We start from the raw sequence: 18694 nt of genomic DNA, 5'->3' as shown, positions 1-18694 counted from the left end.
TAGAATAGAAAAACCCTGTGGGAAAAGAAAACATTAATCGAGAAATTATAATTTTGGGTCGTCTCATTTACTTAGTCCAATACTTTTTACGTGTTTTTCAAATAAGGACTTAGAAAGTGACTTAGTAAATAAGTCTGTCACATTCTCACCAGGCGGTACTTTGCTGACTTTAATATTTAAGAGACATTGTTGTTGCTGATTGTAAAAGAACTTTGGTGAAATATGTTTCGTATTATCACCCTTGATATATCCTTGCTTCATCTGTTCAATACAAGCTGCATTATCTTCATAAATGCATGTCGCCTCTTTAGTGGTAGAATTCAAACCACTTTTCCCTCGAATATGTGTAATGATATACTTTAACCATATACACTCACGAAATGCCTCATGTAAGGAAATGATCTCTGAGTGGTTCGTGGAGGTAGCCACAAGAGTTTACTTGGTCGATCGCCAGGATATTGCTGTGTTTCCTATGGTAAATATATAACCGGTTTGGGATCGAGCTTTATGTGGGTCTGAAAGGTACCCAGCATCAGCAAAACCAACCAAAACATTATTTGGGGTTTCAGTGTAGGGAGTTGTCTTAGCATTCCTCCTTTTGTCCTCATAGGGATAAAATAAACCCATGTCAATGGTTCCTTTAAGGTATCTAAATACATTCTTTATACCATTCCAATGACGCTACGTTGGCGCAGAGCTATATCTAGCTAACAAGTTCACTGAGAATGAAATGTCTGGTCGAGTACATTGTGCTAAGTACAATAATGCGCCTATTGCACTTAGTTAAGGAGTTTCAGCTCCTAATACTTCTTCGTCATCTTGCTTAGGACGAAATGGATCCTTATTCACATCTAAGCTTCGACCGATCATGGGAGTGCTAGCGGGGTGCACCGTGTCCATATTAAATTGCCTGAGTATCTTATGGACATATGTAGACTGGTGGATTAATATTCCAGAGGTTCGGTGTTCTAGTTCAATTCCTAGACAAAACCGAGTTTTCCCGAGATCTTTAATCTCAAACTCAGATTTCAGATAACTAGTGGTTTCTCTCATTTCATCAAGAGTGCCTATTATGTTCATATCATCAACATAAGCAACTATAATTGCAAATCCGTTGGTGATAACTCCACCTATGCTTCTTGCATTGTTTGACGAGTGTGTGGATCACCACGTAAGCACGAGAGACCAACCTTTACAAAGTGCATTATCTCTTTCTTCACAGCATCCGTTGGTGCTTCAAGGCACTCGTCTAAGATGTCTTTCAGCATTGTATTTTTTACCAGACCATTCGAAGTTGAAGACGACGTTTGAAGGAGCTCAAGAGAGAGTAGTGTGATAATCTCAGATGGGTGTCTACCGTGTAGTACTTCCAGCAGAAGTACTCCAAAGCTATAAACATCACATTTCTCGGTTACCTTCATTGTATAGGCAAGTTCTGTAACAACAATTCGTTAGTAACGGAAGAAAATACGAAATTAATGTGAAACTTATTCACATTCAAAATCCTAGTAGAAATCAGTAAATATTAAATCTGGCATAGGAATTGTACCTGGAGCAACATATCCGTATGTTCCTGCAACTGATGTCCAATTGGATGAGTCTGGCTTCAAAATCCTTGCGGTACCAAAATCGGAAACACGAGCTTCATATTCGAAATCCAATAAGACATTGTTGCTAGATATGTCCCTATGAACTATTGCTGGAATGCAATCATGGTGCATGTAAGCAAGCGCGTCAGCTGTTCCCTTGATGAATCTTAGCCTCTTTATCCAATCGAACTCTACCGCCTGTTCCGCATCGCATAAAATCTTTTTCAAACTCCCCCTCTCTACAAACTCATAAATCAAGAATGAGATTTGTCGCTCTATGCTGGAGCAGAAACCAAAGAGTTTTACAATGTTCTTATGCCGGATTTCAGTCAATGCTTGAACTTCGCTTTCAAAAGATTTAAGATCAAGTGTTTCAGAATCTTCATCTGACGAGTGAAGCTTCTTCACAGCAACAACCTGACCTGTCGATAGCTTCGCCTTGAAGACGCTCCCATATCCTCCCGCCCCAATGCAATATTTGGTATCAAAGTTTTCCGTTGCTTCAATTATTTCTTCAAACACCAGCTTCCCATCATAATTCTCTACCGAGAATATGTTTCTTCTTGTGTTTACAGTTGTTGGTTGATCTGCCTTCTCGAGATTTCTTATGACTAATTTTTTTCGCAAGCAAAAATAGATAGCAAAAAATGTGAACAAAAGAAACAAGGAACCTAACAGAGGAACTAGAATCATCACAGCAAGTCTTGGTTTGGATTTATTTCTTCTGTTGATAACATACGATTTACATGGCTTAAAACCTCCAGAGTGATTACCACATAAGCAACTGTTGTTCTTCAATGCATTGAAGGGAGCATCATTAAAGGCCTTGATGTTTGGAATAGGACCAATCAATTCATTGTATGAAATATCGACACTGGTCAAGCTAAGCATTTCAACAAATGAAGAAGGAATCGGACCTGAAAGCTTGTTGTGGGACAAATTTAGTTTTTCCAGTTTGTTTAGTTTTCCAAAATCTGATGGTATTTCTCCACTCAACTCATTATGACTGAGATCCAATTCGATTTGTAACGAAATCAAATTTCCAATCACAACTGGAATGCTTCCGTTCAAACGGTTTCTACCCAAATCCAATTCGAGCAAATTTGAACATTCTCCAAGTTGTTTGGGTATTGGTCCAGTAAGCTGATTCCCGAATAGATAGAGGTATTGCAGGGTGGGTAACATTCCATCGCTCAAATTGCATAAACAGGTGGGGATATCACCATTGAGATTGTTTGTATGCATAATAAATTGAACAAGAGATCTTAGTCTTCCAATGTCACGAGGAATGGCACCAGAGAGTTGATTTTGGTGAAGGTCCAAAACATTAAGGTTCCTAAGATTGCATATAGAAGAAGGGATTGGACCAGTGAGAAAGTTTGCCGACAAATCTAAGTCTGTAATAGAACTTAGTTCTCCGATTTCTTGAGGAATGGTTCCAGAAAGTTGAGAGGCCTAATCTTTTTAGGTTCCTAATATTACATAAAGAAGTAGGGATTGGACCAACCAGATTGTTTGTAGACAATACAAGTTTGGTAAGAGATGTTAATCTTCCGATTTCCCGAGGAATTCGACCAGATAATTTATTTTCAACAAGGTGCAGAATGCTTAGGATGCTAAGGTTACATATCGAAGTAGGGATTTGACCAACCAGATTGTTTATAGACAATTCAAGGCCAGCAAGAGATGTTAATCTTCCGATTTCCCAAGGAATTTGACCAGAAAGTTTATTTATATGAAGGTCTAGAGTTTCTAGGTTGTTGAGGTTACATATAGAAGTAGGGATTGGACCAACCAGATTGTTTGTAGACAATACAAGGTCTGTAAGAGACGTTAACTTTCCGATTTCTTGAGGAATGGTACCAGATAGTTGATTTTGAAAAAGATACAAAAATTTTAAGTTGCGAAGGTTACATATCGAAGTAGAGATTGGACCAACCAGATTGTTTGTAGCCAATTCAAGTTTGGTAAGAGATGTTAATTTTCCGATTTCCCGAGGAATGTGACCAGATAGTTTATTTTCAAACAGATACAGGTTGTTTAGGTTGCTCATATTACATAAAGATACGGGGATTAGACGTGTAAGATTGTTTGTGGACAATGAAAAATCAGTAAGGGACCTTAACTTTCCGATATCCGGAGGGATGTCTCCAGAAAGTTGGTTTCGGTAAAGGTATAAAAAGTGTAGTTTGCTCAGATTAGATATAGAAGTAGGGATTGAGCCACTAATTTGATTTCCAGAAATGTCTAACAAACTCAGACTTGTGAGAAATCTAATTTCTTCTGGAATATGTTCAGAAAATATATTCATAGAAAGATTAAGGTAGGTAAGTTTTGTAAGGTCACCAATCTGAGATGGGATGGACCCGAAGAGTTGGTTGTCGCTCAAATCAAGATGAACGCAGTTGGCGAAAGATGATAAGTTTAAATTCTGAAGCGTACCTTGTAAATTTGAACTAGTCAAATTCAATACAGTGACACTTCCTTGATTGTTACAAGAGAGACCGCGCCATTTACATGGATTTGTTGTATTGGCAGTGGAACTTCTCCTCCAAGAACGGAGGAAAGACTGAGTTTGGTTACCAAGGGTTGACTTCCATTTCAAAAGAGACTCTATTTCTTCTCCTACTGGATTCAAGTGTTTTCGATGAATTAATGAAGACGATGAATCAAAAGAAAAAACACCAACATTGTACAGTGAAACCAAAAACAAAACCAATATTAGTTGTAACAATATTTTTGGAAATTGAAAGACAAATGGAAGATGAATCAAGTCTTCAAAGGGGGTGTACTATATATATATATATAACAACATAGTTATGATTGGATCTTATCTTGGTTTGTGGTTGTCCATACACACGGAGTCTGGATGATCCTGTAAAAATCTTTACAAAGTTTGTTTTGGACATCCCCTGTTTGTACGTCATTCGTTGGAAAATGACCATTCAGAAAACCATATAGCCACAAATTTTAAAATGACAAGATCAGCAGAGGTCCAAGTGGTTTCACAAAATTGGGTAAAAAGTCCAACATCAATAATTCCCGGGTGAAAAAAGACATTTAAATTTTGATACTGTTTTAATGGACAAAAGTTCAAAAATAATCAGGATGTAAACAGTTTTATCTTACCCATTTTCAAATACTCTTTTTATATTTAATTTACATCAGGATGCATCCAGTTTCATCCTTGCTATTATTTAAGTTTAAGTCAGGATGAATCCAGTTTCATCCTGGCTATTTTCTTGGTGTCCATTTCACCCGTACTAATTTTTATTTTTACATTTGAACCATGTTTTAAAAATATTTGAACAAATGACCTATTTTCCAAAAGTTCCTTTCCATGTTACCCCACCTATCAATTTTTTTGGCCCCACCACTGATGACGGGCGACAAGGTTTACTTATATTGTTGTCTGCTGGGTTGCACAGACGCTCCATCTCTTGAGCCGTGTCCGCATCAGACTCGCGTCGGACACTTGACGCGAATGGTATGCTGACACGACGCGTGTCCGACACACTGATTTGCGCGTCCTGCGCGCGTCTGGTTTGGACGCACCGATGACGCGTGTCCGACGCGTTTTTTTTCTTTCATTTTCATTTAAAATTCTTCCTTTATTTTTACTATTATTAACCAAATAAAGAAAGATATCGTTAGATTAATAATTTAGGTCATTATTAGGGTTTTGTAATTGGAAATGACGTTATGTATACCCTTAATAGGGCATGTGTTTTTTTAAGAATGCATTTTGATAGTGTCATGTGTTTAATAGTGACTGATTGTTTGACATTCGGCGTGAATAACAAATGATATCTTATTTTCTTTTGAAATTTATAACATGTAACACCATTTTCTAATTTTTAGGATCGAAATACTTGACTTTACTGTATAAATACACGATTATATATATAAATAAAATATGTATGTATGTGTCCGTGTCCTAGTTTTTTGAGAATTTTGTAATGTCCGTGTCCGCATCGTGTCGTGTCCGCGTCTACACGTCCGCATCTATACAACCCAGGTTGTCTGGTGAAAGATTTCATTTGGAGTCAACTTTAAAGCTATCAACGATACTACAGTTACAATGTCTTGTGGCTGAGTGTAACTAGGATCTTATCATAACTTACTTATGCATGTCCACAAGCATGATATTTAGCATCCCGCAAAACTTTCAAACTTCCACGCAAGGGACGGTGCCAAGAATCATGGAAAGGGGTGCAAAAAATTATCATGGGTGCAATCAAAAATTTTGGGGGTGTAAAAATGTAGACATTCCTTAGCTTACTAGTTTGCTACGGTAGAAACTCTTTATATTAATATATTTTTCTAATCTTATCATAACTTACTTATGCATCTCTTTAAAATAATAACATTTGATAATTCAAACTAGGCTTGCACAAGTTAAAATTTAATTCGCTAAATTAATAATTTTTCTAAATTAATAGATTTCTCTGGTCCGAGGGTTATTAATTTAAAGAGTTTCTACTGTAGTTGGAAAACTCTCTTATGTAAACATTCCTCCAGTATACAGTTCGTTTTTAACTTCGAAAGAGAAAGTGATTAGTATTTTGTACATGATATAATTTCCATTCGGAGCTCAAATGACAACAGAGAAGTTTCAGATTTCGGGTAAAGATGATTGGTCTTCGGGGTTGAGTTCCCGCATCCGAACCCACATTTACAACCCGTCCAAATTCCACACATACATTATGTCCCTACACAATGAAAACTTACAGGGGGGTTCCACGAGTGAGTTGGAGGGAGTTTAATGTATTTTGAATTTTGGGGAGTTTGAGGAGTGTAAGAGAGTATAGGGAGTTTGAGAGAGTTTGGTGTTTTGAGTGTAGGGAGTTTGAGAGACTCTCTCAAAATCTCTTCTTTTTTGAGAGATTTGGAGTGAGGTAAAAATACATTAAAAACTTCCTAGAACTCCCTAGAACTCCTCCAAAAAAACCAACTCCTTAGCGTTCTGATTTTTACGATTAACAGGGAGTTTAAGAGTTTCTTTCAAACTCCCCCACGACTAACAAGGTTTTCTAGGGAGTTTGGGAGACTCTTCCAAACTCTTCTACGACTAACGGGGATTTTGAGAGACTCCCTCGAACTCCCCAATAACTAATGGAAAAAAAACCAACTACACTGAACTCCCCCAACTCCATTGACGACTAACACCCTGTTAGAATCTTAGATTAGATTGGAAAATCAAAAAAAAGGAAAAAGAAAAATTTTGTTTCTGAATCGGTCTACCGAAAATTCCCGCTGCAAATTCTTCCACGGCATATAAAGAATTGAAATCTACAAAGATCACAAGCTAAAAACGGTTTCAGGTACCTCAAAACTTTTTGACTTACAACCACTTACAGCTGTTACAGAGAAAATGACCTAAATCTAAAGAAATCGAAAGGTATGGGCTTTTAACCAATATCCTTGCTGATTCTACTGTGATAAAAAGTGATAAAATGTAATTTGTATCCTAAATTTAAAAGTAAATGGGTGATTTTGAGTTAAAAAGAAAAGAAGAAAGATATTGGGTTGATCAATTCCTGTTTGATAAAATGCCTCAAAGAACAAATTATCATCTGCCTCAAATCTGATTGTAGTTTTAGGAATATGAAGAAGTTTAGATTCGTGGGTTATGTTTATATAATATATAGAGTAATCACCAAATACATCCAGCAATAGATTTTTTGTTTCATTTCAATGATGGGAAACGTTGTAATGAACATTTTGGACTTCCGGTTTTCTAATAGGTTTGCTTGTCCTGTACCAGGGGACTTGCCAAAGCATTTGTGCGGGGGTTTCTTCTTTCTAGAGATTGTGTTGTCATTGCTTCCAGCAGGTGCCAGTTCAACCATTTATTTTTTTCTACAAGACTGCACTAGATGCTAGATAAATATGACAATTCAATATGAAACTTTGAACCCTAGATTCTTGTGCAATAGCTAGAGTAGGAAGCTTACTTTAGCTAGGGTGAAGCAGAAAGTTAGTCGATTGTTCGGAATTCTGTGCAGTTACTTGCATTAACAGGGCCAATCTGTGGTATTTATTCATACTAACCATGGTACGTATTGGATTTAGTGTATAAATTGAGACCTGCAATTTGGGTTTAAAGCATATAATGTCTACCTCAAAATGAGGATGCATGATCCACATGAATGCTAGAAAAATGAGAGTGACAATTGGTAATCTGCAATTTTCAGGCTTCAATCCAACCCGCGGTATGTTAAGTGTTCATTTTGTAACATTGATTGAATTTGAATGTCTAAAATCGTCTCTCTTACTCTGTCCGTTCTTCATTATCTAATATGTATATTGTGTTTTCTTATTATTCTATTTTTTTGCAGGTATTACTTGTGTTGGTTTGTAATCGAATACCGGGAAAAGAGCATAATAAAATCTACACCCCATAAGCCATCCCAATTCTAAAAAGCTATGGCTTCACTCAGAAAGTTCTCTATCATTGTTTTCATTGGTTTTATGTTGATTCTTACAAATTTACGTATTTTTTGTTATATGGATTCTTAATTAGCTTATACGGAGTATTTCATTTTATATTCTGTTTATGATTTTGATTCAACTCTTAACAATTTTAGTAGTATAATTTGATTGTGTGTTTATTTATACGTGAGTTTTAAGAATATTTATGTTTATGTGAATGTAGATGTATCCCCGCCACATGATTCTCATGTGCTGAACCTAAAATGCAAGGAAACGCAGGAGTGTGTTGCTCCATGCCGGGATCAATATTCTGCACCTGGTAGCTGTTTTCTTTTACCACCATCATTTGGAGGACTGCGCCATTGCTGCTGCGAATTAATTCTGCGAAGTTAGAAAACTAGTTCGAGTTGGAATATGTCTAATCTGCGAAATTAGTCTGTGAGGATTCATCACAAGCGTAGAAGCTACCCGACTACTGCAGTTGGCCTTAACTCTGGCTCTTTACTAACATTTCTACCCAGTTTTTCTCTGCTTTTGAACATCTTTTCTATTAATTAACAAAACCATTGCATTAAGTGGTTAACTAGTGTTTTGTACATGATAATATGTATAACCTGCTTCCATTCAGAGATCAAATGATAAATTTTTAACATGACATAGAAATTTGAATATGATTTGGTTACACCAGCATTCTTACGCCAATCAGTAGGTTGGCAAAACTAAAGTTTGGAAGAACGGGAAGTTCATATGGAAGCTCAATTCTTTGTCTAGTTTTATTGGTAATTTAGCCAGAGGGAAATAGTATCCCTTCCGACGATATGAGGAAGACTGTAGAGAAAATCACAAAAGTTGTGAAATCGATATAGTCCGACTTGTATAGGTACAGCCGTCCAGATCATATAGCAAGTACAAGATGAGATTTTGAATGTAATACTACTTTGGCTCGGAATAGTTCTTATACAATATTCGAAACAAGAACTTAATGGTTTTGACGGAAAAAAAATAAAAGGTTCTTAGTTGCACTTAATGGTCATGGAAGAAACAAGTGAAATGATTACATGCAGAAGATTTAGTTGCACTTGCACATAATTCTTAGAAATCCCCCATCAATAGATCACCCAATGTAACCGTTTCAAAGGGCTTCTCAAAAGATGTCCTGATCTGAGCTGACCGTGATAACTCCACCGATATTTCTTGCATTGTTGGACGAGTATGTGGATCACCACGTAAGCATGAGAGTGCAACCTTCACAAAGTACATTATCTCTTTCTTCACAACATCCGTTGGTGCTTCAAGGCACTCATCTAAAATGTCTTTGAGCATTATATTTTTCCCCGGAACATTCAAAGTTGAAGACAACGATGGAAGGAGCTCAGGAGAGAGTAATGTGATAATCTCAGATGGGTGCCTACCGTGTAGTACTTCTAGCGCGAGTACTCCAAAGCTATAAACATCACACTTCTCGGTTACCTTCGTTGTATAGGCCAGTTCTGCAACAACATTAATCATTAGTAACAAAAGAAATTAAAGAGAAAGGGATGTGAAATATTTAGTAGATAGCAATAAGTATTAAACTTGATATTACAATAAATTGTAGTACCTGGAGCAACATATCCAAACGTTCCTGCAAGTGATGTCCAGTTAGATGAATCAGGCTTCAAAATCCTTGCGGTACCGAAATCAGAAACACAAGCTTCATATTCGAAATCCAACAAGACATTGTTGCTAGATATGTCCCTATGAACTATTGCTGGTATGCAATCATGGTGCATGTAAGCAAGTGCATCGGCACTTCCCTTGATGAATCTTATCCTCTTTATCCAATCAAAATCTACTGCTTGTTCCCCATCGCATAAAATCTTTTTCAGACTCCCCCTCTCTACAAACTCATAAACCAAGAATGAGAGTTGTCGCTCTACGTTAGAGTAGAAACCCAAGAGTTTTACAATGTTCTTATGCCGGATTTCAGTCAATGCTTGAACTTCGCTTTCAAAAGATTTGATATCAACTATTTCAGAATCTTCATCTGACGAATGAAGCTTTTTGACTGCTACAACCTGACCTGTCGACAGCTCTGCCTTGTAGACACTTCCATAACCTCCAGCCCCAATGCAGTATTTGTTATTAAAATTTTCCGTTGCTTCAATTATTTCTTCAAAGACAAGTTTCCCATCATAATCTTGTACCGCGAATATGTTTCTTCTTGGGTTTGTAGCTGTGGGTTGATCTGTCTGCGCGAGTTTTCTTCCTAGTCTTTTTCGCAGAAAAAAAAAGATAGCAAGGAATGTGAACAGAAGAAACAGCGAACCAAACAGAGGAACTAGAATTATCACCGCAAGTCTTGGTTTCGCCTTTTTTATTCCAATTACAATCGAGGAATAACATGGTTTAAAACCTCCAGAGTGATTACCACATAAATCACTGTTGTTCTTCAATGCATTGAAGGGAGCATCCTTAAAGGCCTTGATGTTTGGAATAGGACCACTCAACTGATTGTACGAAATATCGACAGTCGTTAAGCTAAGCATTTCATCAAAAGAAGAAGGAATTGAACCAGAAAGCTTGTTGTGGGACAAATTTAATTTAATCAGTTTGTTTAGTTTTCCGAAGTCTGATGGTATTTCTCCAGTCAACTCATTTTGACTAAGATCCAGTTTGATCTGTAATGAGATCAAGTTTCCCATTGTGAGTGGGATGCTTTCGTTCAAACTATTTCTACTCAAATCCAAGGAGAGTAGATTTGAACATTCTCCAAGCTGTTCAGGTATTGGTCCGGTAAGCTTATTATTTGATATGTCCATATACTGCAAGGTTGGTAACCTTCCAGTAGTCAGATTACATAAAAAAGCAGGGATTGGACCAATGAGATTATTTGTGGACAATCTAATGGAAACAAGAGACGTTAGCTTTCCGATATCTTTAGGAATAGTACCAGAAAGTTGATTATGTCGAAGGTATAGTTTGTGTAGGTTAGTAAGATTGCATAAAGAAGAAGGGATTGGATCACTAAGATAGTTTGTCGATGATTGAATGTCAATAAGAGAACTTAGTTTTCCGATCTCTTTAGGAATTGGACCAGAAAGTTTATTTTCATGAAGGTACAAGGTATTTAGGTTGCTTATATTACACAAAGAATTAGGAATTGAACCTGTTAAATTGTTGATGGACAGTTGTAATTCAGTAAGTGATCTTAGCCTTCCGATTTCTTGAGGAATTGGACCAGAAAGTTGATTTTCATAAAGGACTAGAAATTTTAAGTTGCTCAAATTACTTAAAGAAATAGGAATAGGACCATTGAGATTGTTTGCGGATAAATCTATGTTAACAAGAGATCTTAGCTTTCCAATTTCTTGAGGAATGTAACCGGACAGTTTGTTTTCATATAGGTATAAAGCACTAAGGTTCCTAAGGTTACCAATAGAAGTAGGGATTGGACCATTGAGATTGTTTGTGCCCAAATGCAAGTTTATAAGAGACCTTAGCTTTCCGATTTCTTGAGGAATTGAACTGGATAATTTATTTGCATGAAGATATAGAATGTCTAGGTTCCGAAGGTTACATATAGAAGTAGGGATCCAACCGACGAGATTGTTTCGAGACAATTCCAAATCGATAAGAGACCTTAGATTCCCAATTTCTTTAGGAATGGTGCCAGAAAGTTGATTTCCAAAAAGATGCAGGGTGTTTAGGTTGCTCATATTACATAAAGATGTAGGGATTGGACCGGTGAGCTTGTTTTCCGACAATGAAAACTCAATAAGTGATCTCAACTTTGCGATATCTTGAGGTATAGTACCAGAAAGTTTATTTTCAGAAAGGTACAAAGTGTGTAAGTTGCTCAGATTAGATATTGAAGCAGGAATTGGACCGCTAATTTGATTTTCAGAAATGTCTAACTTACTTATGCTTGTAAGGAATCCTATTTCTAATGGAAGATGTCCAGAAAATTTATTAATAGAAAGATCAAGGTAGGTGAGTCTTGAAAGCTTACCAACTTGAGAGGGAATGACTCCGAAGAGCTTGTTGTCACTCAAGTCAAGACTAACGCAGCTGGGTAAAGATGAGAAGTTGAAACTATGGAGTGTACCATGTAAATTTGAACTAGCTAAATTTATTTCCTTAACACTTCCGTTGTTGTGACAAGTAATTCCGTACCACTTGCAAGGACTTGTTGAACTTTTCTTCCAAGAACGGAGGAATGAGCGAGATCGGTTACCAAGGGTTGATTTCCATTTCAAAAGAGACGCTACTTCTTCTCCTACTACATGTAACTGCTTTCTATGACTTAAAGAAGACGAGGGATCAAAAGAAGAAACACCGCTATTGTACAATGAAACCAAAAACAATGCAAATATTACTTGAAACAACATTTTTTTAGAGATTCAAAGATAGTAGCAAGCAGATGAACCATGACTTCAAATGGGGTGTGCTATATATATACACTAACACAACATTTTTATTTATATTTTACTAAAAGACTTCATTTAAAGTCTACTTTAAATTTCTTGCTATTTGACAAGATATGCCTAACCTCAAGATGATCAAATGGGTTCGGACGTTGTCAAAGAATTTTGGCCTGTAACCGGTCATTATCGAGTATGCCTTACGTTTCCAAGAGAAAGTGAGGAAATATGCACACATAACAGAGAAAAAAAGTCCCTCTGAGCTAATATCTTCTAAACCATGACTAGGAAAAAAGCAATTAAGCAACAGAAACGATACATGACCACTACTAACCCATGAAAACAACCTCAACTTCCACTAGTGAGAGTCATAAAATTTCTACTTCCAATTTTCAATAAATTTTTCCAACCGAGAATCTTGATGTCATTGATAGAAAAGCACACCGAAAGAACAATTTTTATGGACTTCCCAGTCTATACGTGTTTTGTTGGAAAATTAAGGCCTGGGTATGAAAGAGAAACGGCTCTTTATTCAGTGGTTCTGTATGAACGGCAGTTCTAAAAAAAGCTAAAAATCGTGGAGAGACACCAAATTTGTGGGCCCCACCACATAAGCAAACAGGAGGTCCCGTTTTTGTGTTTGATCGTGAGTATGTTGTTTTTACGTTGTCCAAACACACGGTTCGAATAAAAACACCAAATTTGGTTAAACCAAAATATCTAGGCAATATGTTGTCCATTTATATACTCCAAATATTACGGATGCAATAGGCTTTGAAGGGTTTGGAAGCAAATACTGAAGATAATCCTCAAAGAAAATTTTTGAGGTGCTGATATTTCAATTGCGAAGAATTCCAATAGTTTGATGAGTCTATCACGTTATGTTAAGGATCGAGCAAGAGAGAGGAGAGCATAAACGCGGAAGCATAAAAGACTACATTGATAATAATCTTGGTGTGTCAACTTTCATGGCTCAACAGCCTATTTATATTGTTCACAAACTTGACGACCACTCAAGGTACTTTCCTAACTAAGATCAAACTCTAAACATAGACACTTTCCTAATATAACTCTCACAACTTAATGTGCATATCTCCTAAATATAGACTCTCATATATTATTTCCTAATACCCTCCCTCAAGATGGAGCATGTAGATCACGAATGCCCATCTTGGACCAAAGAAATTTAACTTCGGTTTTCTTTCTTTCTTTTTTTTTGCAACGCTTTTGCGAAAAAAAAATCTTCAGATCATAGTTTAAGGACGTTTCGGTCCTCTTCGTAGTTTAAGGACATTTCGGTCCTCTTCGTAGTTTAAGGACATTACGGTCCCATCTTCGTAGTTTAAGGACATTGTGGTCCCATCTTTGTAGTTTAAGGACATTGCGGTCCCTTCTTCGGAAAAATACTTCTTGTACTCTTGTTTTCTTGGTTTCTTCGATAGAATACTTTGTGTATTCTCTCGACAACTCATAGGATTTCAACCTACTATTGTTGTTCTTTTCCTCATCACCTCTTGGTGATTTTTTTTTTCTTTTTTTTTTCTGCACAACATGAATGTTGTTTCTTCTTCTCTTGTTCCAGTCACGCTTTGTTGCGAAACCTTCACACTTTTTTTTTTTTTTTAAGATTCTCTCACAATCTTTCTCTTGTTATGCTTCTGCCACAAGCAATAACTAACACAAAGTCTGCCACACTTTGTAAGTTTTCCAAGTTTCTCTCACAAACTCTTCAATCACCATGTTTGAGCTTAATATGATACCATCATCCCTTAATTTCAAACATAACCACTCAACTTACCTTGTCATTCTAAGTTTCTAAATTCTAGTCAATTTAATCAAACCGTACCAGTCCTTTTTACTGAAATACCTTTGATCCGCCATCAAGCTGTACCAATCCTTCTTGACTGCAATACAAGCTTTGATCCTCCATCCTCATTGATTTCGAATTCTTGACTTAACCCTTTGAATCATCCACTCAACAAGTTTCTTCATCTTTTAACAAACAGCTTTCTACAACGCCTTTGCATCGAAACTGTCACACTTATGCACTGTCATAACCCTTTTTTCACGCTTAGTGTCACTAACTGTGACACTTTCTTTTGCAACAAATCTTCAGTAACACTTGTATTGCTAGATGTGACATCCTTCTGTCACACTTGTCAGATGTTTCAGTTTCTGTCACACTTGTATCAAAAACTGTGATGTATTCCCTTTTTTTTTTTTTACGGACTTCTTCTGTAACCTCCTTCTTGCATCTTCTTACCAGAACCGCACATCAACATCTCCATGAACATCAGCATCTCAGGCTCTCGCTCTACCAACCCATTACGTCTCTGAGTTTATCCTTGTCGTACACAATTACTATGTTTTTTTTTTAGTCATATGAACATCTCCATTTAAATCAACAGCTTCCACCTTTCCTGAATAATACAACGAGCTCGAATCACTTATCTTCTGGTTTACATCCGTTATAAACTCGAGCTCTCTCTGTCCAATCAATTACAGACCACCATTATCACCAGCAAACCAACAGAGACATCCATCACCAACCCAAAGCTCAATTGGAACTCGAGAATAACTCCCATCGGAAATAACTATCATCATGATCAAACACCATCAATTATTCCTCCGTTCTCTCTCCTGAGACTTCAATAGAATACATACTCTCGTCCGGTCTTGGAGCAGCAACATACGTCTTCTTTCCATAGAAACCAGCGTGATCACCACGATTTCTCGATCTCCAACTTCAGTCACCAATCATCATAACCCCATCGTTTTCTACCAACAATGCCTAATTCTTCTGTCATCTTTTCATGATTTTGAAACCGTCAGCAACAACCTATTACGGCAGCAGACTCCACGGCTTCCTTCTTGACTGGTATCTCGGCGAGTGATGTCTAAAACTTGTTCAACTAGTGAACAAGATTTAGATATCTTCTATGACTTCACGTGATAACCCTAACCGCCATCGAACCTTTCACGTGTAGCTATCTTTTTTTTTTCTTTTTTTTCTTTTTTTTTATTATTATTATTTTTATTTTTTTAACTCCATCATCAACTTCCAGTAACGTCGCAATCTTCCCTTACGTTCATCAGCTTCACTTCACCTTTGTCGCAAACAAATACTCCTTCAAATCTTTTGTATATGACAGCAGACAGCTTCACTTCACCTTTGTCGCAAACAATTTTTTTTTATGTTAATTATCATTAGAACTTTGCGTCGTTTTTTTTTTTCTTAAACCCTAAAATATGGAAAAGCTCTTCTAACTCGATCTTCTTCTCCCCTCTCTTCCTCTCACCTGGCTCTGATACCATGTTAAGGATCGAGCAAGAGAGAGGAGAGCATAAACGCGGAAGCATAAAAGACTACATTGATAATAATCTTGGTGTGTCAACTTTCATGGCTCAACAACCTATTTATATTGTTCACAAACTTGACGACCACTCAAGGTACTTTCCTAACTAAGATCAAACTCTAAACATAGACACTTTCCTAATATAACTCTCACAACTTAATGTGCATATCTCCTAAATATAGACTCTCATATATTATTTCCTAATACGTTACCAAGAGGTTGTTCCAAGTGTGGCACTCTTATGCACTGGGCCAAAGATAGTTCTTAAAGCATTTTTGAATAAAACTATTAGTGAATTATATAAGAAGATTCAAGAATTAATGAAGTTGGACATACCAATAATGAGAAGAAAATCAATATAAAAACTAAAATGTAGCAAACCAACATTGCAATTCGTAGAATGATGTTCAATATGTACTTCTAGATTTAATTACTAGTGTATATAAATATGTATGGTCGTAAAGTTTTGTTTGAATTTTGAAAAAACGAGAAGCATCGCTTCACATATTTATTTTCACACGTTGGACTTTATTTTCGTGAATAAAAACAAAAAATAAACTTATTTCGAAATATTAAACCTCGTTGTTTACAAATCGTAATTTTAATAGCTAAGAATCCGTTTCAACAGTTCATTTTCAAAGTAGTAAACGCTGGTGTTATACGTCTCAGAATATTATCACAACATTTTTAAAATATTATTGAGGTTACATATTACAACAGGAAAATAATTGTTGTCGTTATGTTCATCAATGACAATGGAGCAAAATTGTTGCGAAAGTGGTGAGGCTTTTCATAACAAGCAAGTAGACAACGTATGAAAAACTGTTTTCATACAAATTCGACAACGGGTTTTCTATGTTGTTATCTTATAGTGTTGGTTAGATTTGTTGTAGCCGCGGGAATACTGAGAAAGCTAGGTAACTAGGGGTAGTTTACATGGTCTCAACTATAACAAGTTCGTAGTGGTCTTTATATAAAGGCTTAATTCTGAGAGTATTCAGAACTGAATAAGGTCCCTGGGTTTTTCTGCACTTGCAGTTTCCTAGTTAACAAAAATCTTGTCGTGTCTTTACTTTTCCTTTCCGCAATTTATTTATAGCTTTAATAATAACTAAAAGTAAATACATTGTATGCTAATCCAAAACCCTCGGGTTGATCCCTTTAGTTAGGTTCAGTTTCGAAATTATATTACCATACACCAACTATGCATAACTTGTTGCCGCAATCTTCTTGACAGTCTATGTCTATATTAGATCACACAAGGTATCAGACTTATAGGTTGACATCGAAAATATTTTGGTGCACTTGGCACCCTAGTCATTTCATTTCCTACTTCATTGTTATTTTTTCATCACTATTGCTACTCAAAAATGAAAATTATTCCATGGAACTGCAATGGTTTTGCTGCTAAAGAATCTAGAAATTACAGTTCTAATTTGAATAAATGCTTCACAAACTGATATTATTTTATTACAAAAACAAAAACCAACTCAGATAAAATCCTTACATTTATCATACCCCTAAGCTTCCCAAATTGGTAGAGCTAGAGGAATTTGTATCCTTTGAAAAGATGGCTTTGAGTTGGATATTATTTATCATGATAAAAACATGTCGAAGCCAAAATGGTTCTTGTATTTATGGATCTTTATACCCACAAGAAAGAAAAGCTCAATGGAACTTCATAAGGCCTATTCCTATGCACATGTCAAACTTCCTATTTTGTCATTTTAGCACCCACTACGGGTATAGCAAAGTGGCAAACGTATGTACCAAAGTATCAAATATACCGCTTAGACACATACGATGGAGTTTCAACGAGCGATAGAGATTGATGTTTTTGCTTTTGGATCTGCTTTTGAGATGTGGAATCAGTATTATAGAAAAAATTACAAAATTTCAAGAAGTGGTCAATGTCAATCTTAAGTTTATGACTCAAATCAAGAACATTGCTGATCAATTAGATTTGATTGGAGGTGGAGTTTTTGATGAGAATCTTGTAATGCATACCTTAAATGGTCTTGGTTCGGAGTATGATCAATTCATTATTATGGTCCAAAATAGAGAAACTCCTTTTACTTTCTCTGGTCTTCGATTTCGTCTTCTCAATCATGATCAGTTGATTCTCAGTAGACAAGATGCTTCAACTTCTTCTTCTTTTTCTTGTTTCTTGGATCCTTCTAATGAAACTTCTTTCTACACAAAAAAGAAGTCGAGGTAATCATTTTTCTAAATCTACCGATCTTTACACTAAATCTAATTAATGATGCTCATGTTAAAGCTAAATATGATAAAAGTTCTAGTTCATATTCAACTGAACCTAATTTTGAGAGAGGATCTAGTTCCCGTTCAAGTAGGCCTATTTCATCTTATTTTGTCTATGGTTTTCCATATATGTAAAAGAAAAGGACACTCTGCAGTCAGATATGAAAGTTCATATAGATATAATGCTTTTAGATACTCATCACCTCCTTCTGTTGAGAAAGCATTCACTGGTTTTCACATTGTTGATGAATCTTGTGAGGAATATGAAGATTTATGTTCATCTACAGAACATGAGAATGCTTTTGTAGTCTTTTCTGGTGTTCAGGTTACGTACATGTCCTTCTGTTTCAGACTCAACTTGTGTACCGTGCTTTCCAGACTCAGGTGCAACCACACATATGAGTAATAATTCAGCTTTACTACATTCTTCTATACCTTATTGTGGTTCTGATAAGGTTATGGTTGGTAATGGTGCGTATTTACCAATTTATAAAACTGGTAGTTCTAATTTACCAACAACCTATGCTGAATTTACTCCTGAAGAAGTACATCATTGATTTACCATAGGCTACATCATCATAATCCAGTTACAACTTTCGCTCGGAATAGTCCTTACACATATTAGAAACAAGAACTTCATTGATGCCAA

General features: G+C 36.3%; 2 protein-coding genes across 2 annotated transcripts; both read right to left on the bottom strand.

Annotated features, from left to right (window-relative positions):
• Positions 1 to 613: 613 nt before the first annotated feature.
• LOC113346069 (probable leucine-rich repeat receptor-like protein kinase At1g35710) lies at positions 614 to 4516 on the bottom strand. Its single transcript, XM_026589666.1, has 4 exons — positions 4481 to 4516; positions 4032 to 4380; positions 1550 to 2200; positions 614 to 1435 (listed from the first exon to the last, which is right to left on the bottom strand). The coding sequence occupies exons 1-4, from the start codon at positions 4514 to 4516 to the stop codon at positions 1131 to 1133; spliced, it is 1341 nt and encodes a 446-aa protein (XP_026445451.1). The 3' UTR covers positions 614 to 1130.
• A 5372-nt stretch (positions 4517 to 9888) lies between these two features.
• Positions 9889 to 12394, bottom strand: LOC113346068 (MDIS1-interacting receptor like kinase 2-like). The gene is made up of 2 exons (XM_026589665.1): positions 9971 to 12394; positions 9889 to 9903 (listed from the first exon to the last, which is right to left on the bottom strand). The coding sequence occupies exons 1-2, from the start codon at positions 12392 to 12394 to the stop codon at positions 9889 to 9891; spliced, it is 2439 nt and encodes an 812-aa protein (XP_026445450.1).
• Between the last annotated feature and the right edge of the window lie 6300 nt (positions 12395 to 18694).

The sequence above is a fragment of the Papaver somniferum genome, unplaced genomic scaffold (genome assembly GCF_003573695.1).
Source record: "Papaver somniferum cultivar HN1 unplaced genomic scaffold, ASM357369v1 unplaced-scaffold_91, whole genome shotgun sequence".
Taxonomy (NCBI): Eukaryota; Viridiplantae; Streptophyta; class Magnoliopsida; order Ranunculales; family Papaveraceae; genus Papaver; species Papaver somniferum.
This window is presented reverse-complemented; position numbering and strand designations above follow the sequence as displayed.